This window comes from Triturus cristatus, chromosome 5_1, assembly GCF_964204655.1.
Source record: "Triturus cristatus chromosome 5_1, aTriCri1.1, whole genome shotgun sequence".
NCBI lineage: Eukaryota > Metazoa > Chordata > Amphibia > Caudata > Salamandridae > Triturus > Triturus cristatus.
In genome coordinates this window covers 127,327,384-127,341,727 of record NC_140587.1, presented here as the reverse complement: position 1 = coordinate 127,341,727, position 14,344 = coordinate 127,327,384, and the positions used below count along the sequence as shown (strand labels likewise).

The 14,344-nt window shown below is 52.3% G+C and overlaps 1 protein-coding gene across 2 annotated transcripts in view; it reads left to right on the top strand.

The window, feature by feature from the left end:
* The window catches only part of TONSL (tonsoku like, DNA repair protein), a 375,765-nt gene that overhangs the window by 322,016 nt on the left and 39,405 nt on the right, over nucleotides 1–14,344 (top strand). For both annotated transcript variants that reach the window (XM_085604559.1, XM_085604558.1), the window contains exon 24: nucleotides 13,770–13,843. In XM_085604559.1, coding sequence (XP_085460685.1) covers nucleotides 13,770–13,843 — 74 coding nt within the window. The remainder of the gene's footprint in view (nucleotides 1–13,769; nucleotides 13,844–14,344) is intronic.

The window sequence follows — 14,344 nt, the reverse complement described above, 5'->3', positions numbered from 1 at the left end:
TCCATATGAGCTAACCACCATTGGATCTCGCTCCGCGCTTCGTCGGACAAGGCGACCTTGTAAGAGTACGTATTCCCTTTCTGGAGAAAGTACGCCTTGAGGCGTTGGAGGGCTCTGTAGTGTAGCGGGCCTGGAAAGATAGCTTGAATAGAAGCAGACAGCAGTCCCACCACTCGAGCCAACTGGCGCAGGGATACCTGCTGTCTGGCCAGAACACGCCGCAACTCGTGGCAAATTTTTTCAACCTTTCTGGCTGGTAGACTGAGGGTGGAGGAGTTGGAGTCGATGACGAACCCCAAGAAGGAAACGGACTGTGCCGGCCGTAAAAGAGACTTTTTCTCGTTGATCACGGAGTTGAGGTCCTGGAGTAGAGTTACTGTCATCTGAAGTTGTTCCATCAGAAGACTGGGACAGGACGCCATCAGGAGGAGGTGGTCGAGATAAACAATCAATCTGACGCCTCGAGCTCTCAGGAACTCCACCACCGGCTTGAGCACCTTGGTGAAGCACCAGGGTGCGGAAGAGAGCACGAAAGGGAGAGCGGCGTACTCGTAAACCTGATGACGCCAGGCAAATTGCAGAAACCAGCGGTGCAGTGGAAAAACTGGGATCACCAGATAGGCGTCCTTTAGGTCCAAGCGGACCATCCAATCGCGAGGGCGGAGGACATCTCGAAGGAGGTGAATCCCCTCCATTTTGAAATGGCGGTAAACCAACCATCCATTGAACTCGCTTAGATTTATGACAGGCCTCTTGCCTCCGTCGGTCTTGTCGACCAAAAAGATGTTGCTGAGAAACCCGCGAGGGTGGGGAGAGGTAAGCGAGATGGCGCCTTTGTGGAGAAGGGATGCCACTTTCTCGTCCACAAGGGCTGCATCTTGAGTTGAAAAATGTATGGGTCGTGGAGGAACGTGTTGCACTGGGTCTGTTAGATCTGAGGGTCTCTAGTTGGCAGAGGTATTCACCTTAGACCAAATAGGGACCCTTGCTTCTAGTCAGGGTACAGGGACACACACGGTAGATAACCCCTGCTCACCCTCTAGGTAGCTTGGCTCGAGCAGACAGGCTTATCCCCAAGGCAATGTGTAAGGTATTTGCACATAGACACCACAATGATCCCCCCTCCGCACACCACAAACTTAGACCACACAGGTGAGTTATATCAAAAATAATATATCTTTATCTAGTTTCCGCAGTTGAAATCAAGCATCACAGGTTTACACAATATTCGCTTTCTTGGTTGGTCGGGATCGTCAGACGATAGTCTCTAGTCTCTTGTGTGATTCGATACTCACTGAGAATGAATCAGTTTGTAGGCTCTCGATGTTTAGGCAGCTACGTTGCTCCGGCGGTGTCGCTGTACTCGTTGTACAAGCGCTCCTCGGGCTGTTCAGTGCAAGGACTCCACAACTCCCTCGACGAGCCCCCAGTGACGATGTCGACGTCACCGGAGTCAGCCACTCACAGCGCGGCTTCGTAGAGTAGGGAAATACGACTCTCGATCTGCGTCAGGCCTCCGGGTCGCGGCAAGGCACGTGCCGATGAGCACGTCGATCTTCTTGATGCGGCAACCGGTGTCAGGCCCGGATCGGTGCGGTACTCTCCAGCAAGACAGAGAGCAGCCAGCCCACCTCACAGGCAGATGTTGAGAAGCTTGGTAGAACAGTCCACGGTCCCTGCGGCACACAGCAGCGCAGGTGGGACACAGCCGAGTCTTGAATTCTTGGCAACCTTTCTATCCCTGGGTTGCGAAACAGGAGGCCAGCTCTTCTCAGGCCCTTGGAGATTCAGTTGAAGACACAGCAAAGTCTTGTTTGGTCAAGTGGATAGGGTCAGCACACAGCAAGACCCCTTCTCCTCCTCAGCTTCAGTTGTACGCCAGAACAGGTCAGCCTTTAGAGCACACAGCACGGCAATCTTCCTTTAGTTCTTCAGCGGTCCGTCTTTCAGCAGAGGTTCCTCTCGATGGTCGAATCTAACAATCTGTTGTCAGGGGTCGTATACTTATACCCCTAAAAGTCTTTGAAGTCTTTGTGCAAGTGGGTCCTGAGCCCGGTCTGATCCAGTTCTGGGTGTTGCTGGAGCACTTTGTTTTCCTGGCCTCTACAGTCTTTTCAGAGCGAGGGGCAGAGTCGTCAGCCGCCCAGCAGGAGGTGGAGCCAGCGGAGTGGCAGGCAGGCACAGCCCTATTCAATCCCAGGTGCTATCTCCTCCCTCCACTCTCCTTGCAAATGTCGCCATTCAGCAGAGGGCTGACTCAGCCAACCTCCCGGGGGATCCCCAGCCCCTGTCACTCTCAAACCAGACAGTCAATCCACAAGCGCGCCCAGGCACACAGGAAGGTCAGACACGAGAACAGCTACTCTCTAAAAAGTACTATTCTCCAACTCAGGATTTAAAAACAACCTCTCCTAAAAGATGTGTTATTAAATGCTGAGCTCAGGGATATCAAACACTCATGTCTTATCTTGTTCCTATGAGAAGATAGGCGGATAGCCATTGGCACCAGCCTCCCCCATGTTAGCCTATGGAACAAGATAACCTTGCAGCAGTGAACACACAAAATGGCCGTTGTTCACTACCAGAACATGTTACCTGCACTAGTACATGCTCTACCTTCTACATACACTGCACCCTGCCCAGGGGGGTACCTTGGGCCTTCCATAGGGATGACTGACATGTATAAAAAGGGAAGGGTTAGGCCCGGTCAGTGTGGACACTGGCCAGGAGGACATGGCAGTCCGGGGACTGCAGGCAGGCCTGCGGTGGCAGGCCTGAGACACGGTTTTAGAGCTACACAGGTGGGGGGCGCAATCAGCGCTGCAGACCCACTAGTAGCATCTGTCATCACCAGCCCTGGCACACACAGTGCACTTTACTAGGGACTTCATGGTGATACAGATATGCCAATCCGGTATATCCAATCAATACGATATTTTACACAGGGAGCACTTACACTCTGGCACTGATTAGCAGTGGCAGAGTGTCCAAAGCATCTAAACCAGCAGAACGAAATCCATCACAGCATCAAAAATCCAGGTAGCAGAGGCAAAAGATAAGGGAAAAACCCACGCCAAGGATGTCAGGTCTAACACGTGTCCCCTCCAGCTGAAAGTGGGGAGAACTACCCACCCTCTTGGGAGTTCTCATCGCTAAGGCGGAAAAACCTGGACAGACCATCAGCATTGGCGTGCTCTGTACCGGGACGGTGTTCCACCGTAAAGTCCATTCCCTGTAGGGAGATGGACCACCTCAACAGTTTTGGATTCTCACCCCTCATCTGCATTAACCATCTGAGGGGTCTGTGGTCGGTCTGAACACGGAAGTGAGTCCCAAACAGGTAGGGCCTCAGCTTCTTCAGGGCCCAGACCACAGCAAATGCTTCCCTTTCAATAGCGCTCCACCTCTGTTCCCTGGGGAGTAGCCTCCTACTAATGAAAGCTACAGGTTGGTCCCCGCCCTCGTCGTCCATCTGTGAGAGTACTGCTCCCACACCTTGCTCTGAAGCGTCTGTTTGCACTACGAACTCACTCGAAAAGTCAGGCGCCTTAAGCACCGGTGCTGTGCACATTGCAGTTTTCAGGGCATCAAAAGCAGTTTGACAGGCCTCGGACCAATTCACTTTCCTGGGCTGATTTCTAGAGGTTAGTTCTGTCAAGGGGGCAACAATGGTGCCGTATCCCTTGATGAACCGTCTGTAATACCCGGTGAGTCCTAGAAAGGCTCTCACCTCTGTCTGCGTCGTCTTGGGGGGTTCCCAAGCCAGAATGGTATCGATCTTCGCCTGTAGGGGCGCCACCTGGCCGCTCCCCACCTGGTGTCCCAAATACACCACCGATCCCTGCCCTATCTGGCACTTACTGGCCTTGAGAGTGAGGCCTGCCTTCTGCAGCGCCCTCAACACTTCACAGAGGTGTTGCAAGTGTTCATCCCAAGTGGAGCTGAACACAGCAATGTCATCCCGGTACGCGGCGCTTAATTGCTCCAGCCCGGTCAGTACCCGGTTGACCAGTCTCTGGAAGGTGGCAGGGGCATTTTTCAATCCAAAGGGCATGACGTGAAACTGGAAGTGCCCCTCTGGCGTGGAAAATGCCGACCTCTCCTTTGCCCCTTCAGTTAAGGCAATCTGCCAGTACCCCGAAGTCAAATCGAAGGTGCTGAGGTACCTGGCAGCTCCCAACCGATCCACGAGCTCATCAGCTCTGGGGATGGGGTGCACGTCAGTCTTGGTGACCGCATTGAGCCCGCGGTAGTCCACGCAAAACCGAAGTTCTGACGGGCCACCGGGTGTAGCAGATTTCTTGGGAACGAGGACCACTGGGCTAGCCCAGGGACTGCTAGAGGGCTTAATTACCCCTAACGCCAACATCTTGGAAACTTCTTCCTTGATGCTGGCCCTGACCTTGTCAGCTACTCTGTAAAACTTCTGTTTCACAGGCAGGCTATCTCCAGTGTCCACATCATGGACGCACCAATTGGTGACACCTGGGGTCAGGGAGAACAGTGAGGAAAACTGACCCAACACCTGGCGACAGTCCCTCTGCTGCTCTGGGGTCAGGGTGGGCGAGAGGACCACACCATCCACTGACCCGTCTTGCTCCTTGGTTGCCAGGAGGTCAGGGAGAGGATCACTATCCTCCTCCCCACCGTCGTCTGTAGCCATGAGCATCGTCACTTCAAACCTCTCGAAGTGGGGTTTGAGGCGGTTCACTTGCAAGACTCTAAGGGGCTGCCTAGGAGTCTTCATGTTGATCAGGTAGGTCACCTCACTCCTCCGCTCTACCACCTCATATGGCCCGGTCCACTTGTCACGGAGCGCACAAGGCTCCACCGGCGCCATTACCCACACTTTCTGCCCGGGATGAAATTCTACCAGAGTGGTATTCTGGTCGTACCATCTTTTCATCTCCTCCTGGCTGGCTTCTAGGTTCTCCTGAGCGAGCTTCCTGAAGCGCTGCGTTTGGTTGCGGATGGCCAGCACATAGCTGAACACATCCTGGGGGGTCTTCCCACGGGATTTCTCCCACCCCTCCTTCACCAGTGTGAGAGGTCCTCTAACAGGGTGGCCATACAGCAGTTCAAAGGGGCTGAACCCTAAGGACTTCTGAGGCACCTCCCTATAGGCAAACAACAGGCATGGTAACAAGACGTCCCACTTCCGTCTCATGGGCTCCGCTAGGCCCATAATCATACCTTTCAGGGTGCGGTTGAACCTTTCAACCAACCCATTTCCTTGAGGGTGGTAAGGAGTGGTGAACTTATAAGTTACTCCGCACTCCTCCCACAGGGACTTCATATACCTAGAGATGAAGTTGGTACCTCGGTCGGAGACCACCTCTCGGGGGAACCCCACACAGGAAAAGATCCCCATCAATGCACGGCCCACCACGGGTGCTGTGATTGTCCTGAGAGGGACTGCTTCCGGGTACCGAGTGGCGTGATACACCAAGACCAGGATAAACCTTTTGCCTAAGGCGGTCTTGGGATCCAGGGGCCCTACGATATCAATGCCCACCCGCTCGAAAGGGGTGCTCACTACAGGAAACGGCTGGAGGGGCGCCACGCACTTCCCTCCGCTCTTACCACTGGCTTGACAGGTTTGGCAAGACTTACAAAAGGTACCGACGTGCTTCTTCATCTAGGGCCAGTAGAAGTGGGTGACAAGCCTGTGATAGGTCTTGTCTTGCCCCAGATGTCCTGCGAGAGGCACGTCGTGAGCCAGACCCAGTAAGAAGTTCCTGAAGCGCTCGGGTACCACCAGCACACGGGCTGCACCGGGCTCAGCGAACTTAGGCTCACTATACAGTAAGTCATCCTCCCAGTAAATCAGATGTTCCTTGGACCCTAGGCCTGCTGCCTGGTCTGCGGCCTGCTGCCGCACACCGACGAGTGAAGGGCACTCCTTCTGAGCCTGGCAGAATTCCTCCCTGGAGGGGCCACCCTCTTGCTGCCAATGGGTCAGCTCAGGCAACTCCCCCAGTTCGGCCACCTGCTCCCCTGTAGGTTCCAGGGCATCCCCTCAGGTTCTGCTTCCTCCTGGACCGTGGGAACAGTGGGGGCCGGTTTCCCGCGCCCTCTGCCCCTTCCTTTCTCATGGCAGGTTCCTGGGCCGTTGTTCCAGGCTCCAGTTCTACTAATCCACCCTTACTGGCTGTCATGGCACGTGTGGATACACAGATCCACGCTGGCAGTCCTAACATCTCCAAGTGAGTTCTGTGCTCTACGTCCTTCCATGGAGAACTCTCCAGGTCGTTACCCAACAGACAATCTACCGGCAAGGCATCACTGACACAGACTTCCAAGGTACCAGAGACTCCCCCCCATGTAAAGGGAACACGCGCCATCTTGCAGAGGCGAACGAAGTGTCAGCTGCCACTACTGGGCGGAGCACATTGACTTGCTCTTCAGACACCCACTGACACCTGACAGATGTCACACTAGCCCCGGTGTCTCTCAGAGCCTCTATCTCCCTCCCATTGATGGTCACCTTTTGCCCGTATTTCTTAGTGTTAGCGGGTATCAGGGTATCCTGGACCATCTCTTGGTCTCCTAACAAGACAAGGGTCATCATAGCTAATCCCTCTTCCCCACTGGAAATCAAATCCCCTCCCAAAGCTACACTAGCTAACCCTGGGACTGGAGCAGCAGCTGGTGCTGGGGGTTTCTTGGGACATTTAGGGGCGATGTGCCCCACTTCCCTACAAGCATAGCAAGAAGGCGGCGGTCTGTTGCCCTTAGGGGGCCAAGACCTCTTAGGCTTGGGGGCTTGGGACTCCTTCTCCGGGGAGCTGTTTTGGGGCCCTTTAGAGAACTCCTTACTGTTACCCTTGTCCTCCCCACCTTTCTGCTGGGGACCCTGTCCACCCTTGGCTGGCATACTTACCACCCCTTTGTTGACCCTGGTGCTAGTCCAGCGGTCTGCCTCTTTAGCAAGCTCACTGGGATCAGTTAACTTGCTGTCTAAAAGATGCTGGCGCAGCTCTGGAACACATAGACTACTCAAGTGCTCCCAACTAATCAAGTGACATAACCCCACATAATCAGTAACTTTGCTGCCCTTTATCCAACCTTCCAGTGCACGCGTGTACATACTCACACACTCCACCCATGTACTCGAATCAAGTTTCTTGAAGTTCCTAAACTTCTGGCGGTACTGTTCTGGTGTAAGCCCATACCTGAGGCATAAGGCCTCCTTCATAGTGGGGTAGGTTAAGGTCCCGGCTGCTTCTAAGGGTGCTAAGACATCCCTCCCCGAGGCCTCAAAATGCTTCCACAAACCTGATCCCCAACTCTTCTCAGGCACTTCATTCATCTTCAAGGCAAGCTCATAGGATCTAAACCACGCATAGATATCCTCACCCCTCTGATAATTCTGCACCAAATCTTTCGGTATGTATACTTTACCCGCCTGTACTGGTTGTGCGCTGCCACCATTCGGACTGGACGCCACTTGTTTGGCTTTAATGTCCAGTTCCCTCATGCTCAACTCATGAGCCAACTGGAGTTTCTTCTCTTCCAAAGCGAGAGCATTCCTCCTCTCCTCCGCCTCTTTCTCACTGTCAAGGCGCAGTTTCCTTTCTTCCGCTTGAGCTTTGAGTTTAAAAAGTTCAATCTCGTGGGCTCTAACCCTCTGATTTTCCTCCAGCTCCTCTGGAGAGAGGCTCCTACTGGAATGGGCGCTGCCAGCCCTAGACGCTGGCCTATTCACTGGCAGATCATCGGATCCAAATCCGTGCTCCGGTGTGCCATCCCCTTCAGTAGTTTCCTCGGTTGCGCCATTCTTGGCCTCCCACCAGGCCCTTAGAGCTTTCTGCAGCTCCGTCCTGTTGGCGCTGCCCTTCACTGGGCATCCAAGCTGCTTGCAGAATTGCTTTAGTTGATCCTTCTTGTACGTGAGCAACTTTTCCACTTCGAATTGCAATTCCGACTCCTCACCTACTCCATTCAGAGACATGATGCTTCGTCGATCCTCCAAGAATAGTCTTCGCAAAAAACTTTGTGCGATGCAACTGCTTACTAGATTAGTGATGTACGAAGAATCACTGCAGGTCAAGTGCAAATACTGGTTCTAATCCGCACCGCTGACCACCAATGTTAGATCTGGGGGTCTCTAGTTGGCAGAGGTATTCACCTTAGACCAAATAGGGACCCTTGCTTCTAGTCAGGGTACAGGGACACACACGGTAGATAACCCCTGCTCACCCTCTAGGTAGCTTGGCTCGAGCAGACAGGCTTATCCCCAAGGCAATGTGTAAGGTATTTGCACATAGACACCACAATGATCCCCCCTCCGCACACCACAAACTTAGACCACACAGGTGAGTTATATCAAAAATAATATATCTTTATCTAGTTTCCGCAGTTGAAATCAAGCATCACAGGTTTACACAATATTCGCTTTCTTGGTTGGTCGGGATCGTCAGACGATAGTCTCTAGTCTCTTGTGTGATTCGATACTCACTGAGAATGAATCAGTTTGTAGGCTCTCGATGTTTAGGCAGCTACGTTGCTCCGGCGGTGTCGCTGTACTCGTTGTACAAGCGCTCCTCGGGCTGTTCAGTGCAAGGACTCCACAACTCCCTCGACGAGCCCCCAGTGACGATGTCGACGTCACCGGAGTCAGCCACTCACAGCGCGGCTTCGTAGAGCAGGGAAATACGACTCTCGATCTGCGTCAGGCCTCCGGGTCGCGGCAAGGCACGTGCCAGATGAGCACGTCGATCTTCTTGATGCGGCAACCGGTGTCAGGCCCGGATCGGTGCGGTACTCTCCAGCAAGACAGAGAGCAGCCAGCCCACCTCACAGGCAGATGTTGAGAAGCTTGGTAGAACAGTCCACGGTCCCTGCGGCACACAGCAGCGCAGGTGGGACACAGCCGAGTCTTGAATTCTTGGCAACCTTTCTATCCCTGGGTTGCGAAACAGGAGGCCAGCTCTTCTCAGGCCCTTGGAGATTCAGTTGAAGACACAGCACACAGCAAAGTCTTGTTTGGTCAAGTGGATAGGGTCAGCACACAGCAAGACCCCTTCTCCTCCTCAGCTTCAGTTGTACGCCAGAACAGGTCAGCCTTTAGAGCACACAGCACGGCAATCTTCCTTTAGTTCTTCAGCGGTCCGTCTTTCAGCAGAGGTTCCTCTCGATGGTCGAATCTAACAATCTGTTGTCAGGGGTCGTATACTTATACCCCTAAAAGTCTTTGAAGTCTTTGTGCAAGTGGGTCCTGAGCCCGGTCTGATCCAGTTCTGGGTGTTGCTGGAGCACTTTGTTTTCCTGGCCTCTACAGTCTTTTCAGAGCGAGGGGCAGAGTCGTCAGCCGCCCAGCAGGAGGTGGAGCCAGCGGAGTGGCAGGCAGGCACAGCCCTATTCAATCCCAGGTGCTATCTCCTCCCTCCACTCTCCTTGCAAATGTCGCCATTCAGCAGAGGGCTGACTCAGCCAACCTCCCGGGGGATCCCCAGCCCCTGTCACTCTCAAACCAGACAGTCAATCCACAAGCGCGCCCAGGCACACAGGAAGGTCAGACACGAGAACAGCTACTCTCTAAAAAGTACTATTCTCCAACTCAGGATTTAAAAACAACCTCTCCTAAAAGATGTGTTATTAAATGCTGAGCTCAGGGATATCAAACACTCATGTCTTATCTTGTTCCTATGAGAAGATAGGCGGATAGCCATTGGCACCAGCCTCCCCCATGTTAGCCTATGGAACAAGATAACCTTGCAGCAGTGAACACACACAATGGCCGTTGTTCACTACCAGAACATGTTACCTGCACTAGTACATGCTCTACCTTCTACATACACTGCACCCTGCCCAGGGGGGTACCTTGGGCCTTCCATAGGGATGACTGACGTGTATAAAAAGGGAAGGGTTAGGCCCGGTCAGTGTGGACACTGGCCAGGAGGACATGGCAGTCCGGGGACTGCAGGCAGGCCTGCGGCGGCAGGCCTGAGACACGGTTTTAGAGCTACACAGGTGGGGGGCGCAATCAGCGCTGCAGACCCACTAGTAGCATCTGTCATCACCAGCCCTGGCACACACAGTGCACTTTACTAGGGACTTCATGGTGATACAGATATGCCAATCAGGTATATCCAATCAATACGATATTTTACACAGGGAGCACTTACACTGTGGCACTGATTAGTAGTGGCAGAGTATCCAAAGCATCTAAACCAGCAGAACGAAATCCAGCACAGCATCAAAAATCCAGGTAGCAGAGGCAAAAGATAGGGGAAAAACCCACGCCAAGGATGTCAGGTCTAACAGGGTCCCCTAAGAATTCTATATGGAAACCCCTCGCCGTCTGAAGAACCCACGCATTATGCGTGATGGTCAACCATGCCTCGTAACAGCTGGCCAGGCGCCCCCTATGCTTTGTGGGGAAAAAGGGAGAACACTCACCAGAGTTGGCATTGGACGCTCCTCCCCTGAAGCCTCTGCCTTTGCCCCGGCGTCCTCTTGTGGGGTAGAAATTTCCAAACTTGGACTGATCTTGATATTGTCCGGGGCCTCTTTGGTTGGTTTGATGATTCTGCCGACCGGTCGAGCGGCCCCTGCCTCGACCGGCCCACCCGAAAAACACTGGGAAACACTTTAATTGTAGACTGGGCCCTGTCTACCGAAGTAAAAGTATTTACAAATGTACCCAGCTCCTTTATGAAGGGTTCACCAAATAAACCCCCTTGGGCAATGGCGCCCGCCTCTGAATCCGCCAGGTCACCAATTTTCGGGTCAATTTTGCTAAGGAGGGACCGGCGGCGTTCGGCGGAAAGGGCGCAGTTGGCATTGCCCAAAAATATTACCACACGCTGAGCCCAACCGGATAGCGTTTCTGGGGAAATCATAGTGCCTGACGCTTTGGCCTCTTCGGCCATGTCCAGAATTTTAGTGGCAGGGCCGAGGACGTCCAGGAGCTTATCCTGACACGCCCTCCAAGATCTGTCAATGCCCTTTTTGGGGTCCCTAATGAATTTTTGCAAAAACGTTGACATTCTATTGTCAATCTCTGGGGTAAGGGCTACCTTTCCCTCCAGGGATGGGCGTGGACTTTCAGCCCAAAGGCAGTTGCGAGCTTCCTTCTCGAGTGGGCGTCGGATATGCTTTGCGACATACTTCGTGACTTTCTCAGCAGGAATCCAGTCCGAAGAGCGTGGGTGCACAATATCGTTAGGATCCAACATATCGGAAGGAATTGGAGGGGGTTGCGGATCAGAGGGCACTGGAAGGGTCTGAGAAACCTGAGCGGCCCGGGACGGGAGCCAAGGCCTAGACGGGCTGGAGTCAGGGTCCTCTGAAGGGCCCGGTAATACTGGTGAAAGGGCGGGGGCCGGAGACAGGGCATTCCCTGAACCCCTTGCAGGCCGGCTATCCTTGAAAGCCTGCTTCAAACGCTCAAAAGCGTCCACGTCAACTCCCGGTGCACACGGGCGAAGAGGTGGGGGAGGGCCAGGGTTGTCCTGTTTTGAAGTGGGCTGGGCAGGGAGTGGGGCAGCTCTACGCTCCAGGCGCTGGATCGCCTGCTCTATCTTACGCGTAAGTCTGTCCTCTAAAGGATAAATAGCTTAGTCCACTGCCCTATAGATAGAGGTGTCTACTGCCTCATAGAAAGCCTCACCCCAAGGCATGTCAGCCAGGGGGTCCTCCTCCTCCTGTTGATCTTCATAATAATCCATCGTGAGAGTGAGGAAGAATCGGGGTACTTATCACTATAACAGTGTATGAAAGGCGAGAACACCAGGCCGGTAACTGTAGGCTTCAAGTAGAGCTGGGTGTCAGCTAAAATAGGGGTGGCAGGAACCACAATTTTGCAGGGTTTCTAGCCGTAAGGAACAATTGCTGGTTATACAATATTTAAATAAAGAACGAAAAACCTGGGCTGGGATATGCCCCCTTTTGTGCAAAGCCTAATGGCCGGTACAGGACCTCTTAGCGAGGCGTCAACCACAATTATGCCAGTACTGACTCGAATCCCGTGTGAGCTAATGCGGGGAAACGAGCGTAAACATTAAAAATAGGCAGCAAGCAAGATTTATGGCCCGCCTGCCGAGTTCAGACCGTGATCGGCGTTCAAACCTCAGCACCAGGGCTCCCTGACTGAAACAAGCGTGACGCGTCGCTGGGACGTCGGTTAGAAAACACACAGCGGATGCGTCGCCAGCCGCGCTCCCAGGCGGCGGGAGGACTGGAGCCAAGACGAAACCAGCTAAATGCCGCGTAGGAGTGGGAAACCAGCTCCCGCGGCGAAATATTCACAAACAAAGCGCAACGGAAGCGCGAGACACAACAAACAACGCACCCAAAAATTTCTTGAATTACCAGCGGAATCACCGCTAAAGGAATTCATAGCGCCCACGTTTGAGAAGCGGCGCTGCGCACACATGAAACAAGCGCGCTCATAAAATCATGACAGTCAAATCATACAACCAGAATAAAATCCCCCAAACAGTAAGGAAAAAACTGAGGAGAACTTATCTGGCTGCGTAGCAGCGAAGAAAGAGGACAGGACACTAACAAAGGACTATATGGCTCCTGGGATGCCTCGATTGGACGTTGACCCTCTTTTGGATTGGCTGTTTAACATATTGTGTTTGACTACTTTTTTCCCTATGGTTTGTTAGTTTCTTTAAACGCTGCTATGTCAATAAAGTGAAGAAAGAAGGCATAATCCTCGCCTCCAGTCCTGACATAGAATCTAGCTGTCATATCTGACAGTGGTCCATTTTTTCAACCACATATTAACTCTGTGATAGGTGCGTGCTTCAGTCTCCTGCTCGTTCTAAAGGTGTTGTTGCACTTCCTCTTATTCTCTGCTAGGAAATCGCTCATCCAAGCACTCATAACATCAAGGCTGCAAATGCCCTGTATCTGGGGCTTCCCGACTATCTGATCAATAGACTTCAGGTGGTTCCGAACACGGCAGCCCGCATTCTTCTCAACCTGCCACCAAAAACGCATGTGTCCCCTCACCTTCGTGCTCTCCACTGGATTCCAATACGGTAGAGAATCCTGTTTAAAGTACTGGTCCTAGTCCACAAAGCGCTCTATCACTCAGGTGATGGCTACCTAAGGGCGAGAATTTGTTTTTACCTCCCCATTAGGAACTTGAAAACTGCCAAAAACCTTTGGGATAGGATTCTTATGATTCTCCGCACCAGAGCAGGGTTGCGGGCTTTCTCTACTCTGGGTCCTTCAGCATGGAATAAGCTCTCCCTGAGTTACTCTCTGTGGACTCTATCCCCCACTTCAGAAGAAGGTTGAAAACATGGCTTTCCACACAAGAATAGAGGCCCTGTCAAATCCTGTAAAGCTATATATGTGCGGAGCGCCAGGACACTCAGTTTAGCAGCTGCACGCTATATAAATCTAATTTCATTCATTCATATAGGCTTTTTAACATGTTAAAAGGGTTTATTCTGATGTGGCAATTGAGGCTTTGTCCTACACTGGTTGAGGCTGCTGCAACAGCCCTAATGTCATGTTTTCAAAGTCACCTTTTTGATTCGTGCAAATTCCCAAACGCGACATCTGACTTTCGTGCCACATGTGCAACTTTACTGTGGCATTACTTAAAATTTTGATATGCCATTCAAGGATAGTCAAGTAATTTGTAATGTTTGTAGAGGTCAGATGCACGTGCACTGATAGGTACCCAGAGCAAGCTTAGCCCTATAGCAGCAAAAAGAAAATTAAGAAAACACAGGGTGAATTTGCAAGACATGTGTAGGGATATTCAGCATTATCTTAATCATTCTATTATCTTTATCTAGGATGGATGTGCTTTGACTTACCTAAAGCTTTCTGGAAACCATCTGACTGAAGAAGCAATTAGAGACTTTTCCAGGTAACCACGGTGCAGTTGTTTATAAGGAAAATTATTTGTGTTTTACATATAACTATCAAATAAAAGGCCATCTTCAGAGTTTCTGTCCCCTGGTGTGGGTGGTTTACCGCCAGGCTGCCCTCCCTGGTGTCTAAAGAGCCTAATAGACACCAGTGCTGTATTTATAAAAAAAGAAATGGGGCGTGGGCTGGCCCATGCAGGCATGGGTTGTGGGCTGGCCCATGCAGGCATGGGGCCTTACCTCAACTCTGAAGCCCCAAACAGTCTTTTTGTAGGGGAATCAGATTGGGGATTTACCTCCCCTGTTAACCCTCCTCAAGGAGGCAGAAAGCCCACTAGACACCAGATCTGTTCTGTTTCTAAGATTATATGGCATAAGTCCATACGACCACCCATAGTGGCCCCACAGTCTTTCTTACGCCTATCATCCCCCTCATTCTGCCTCTCCCAGGTGGCAGATACTGTCTAGTGTTTTGGAGTGGCAGCTGCAGTGAAAGCCCG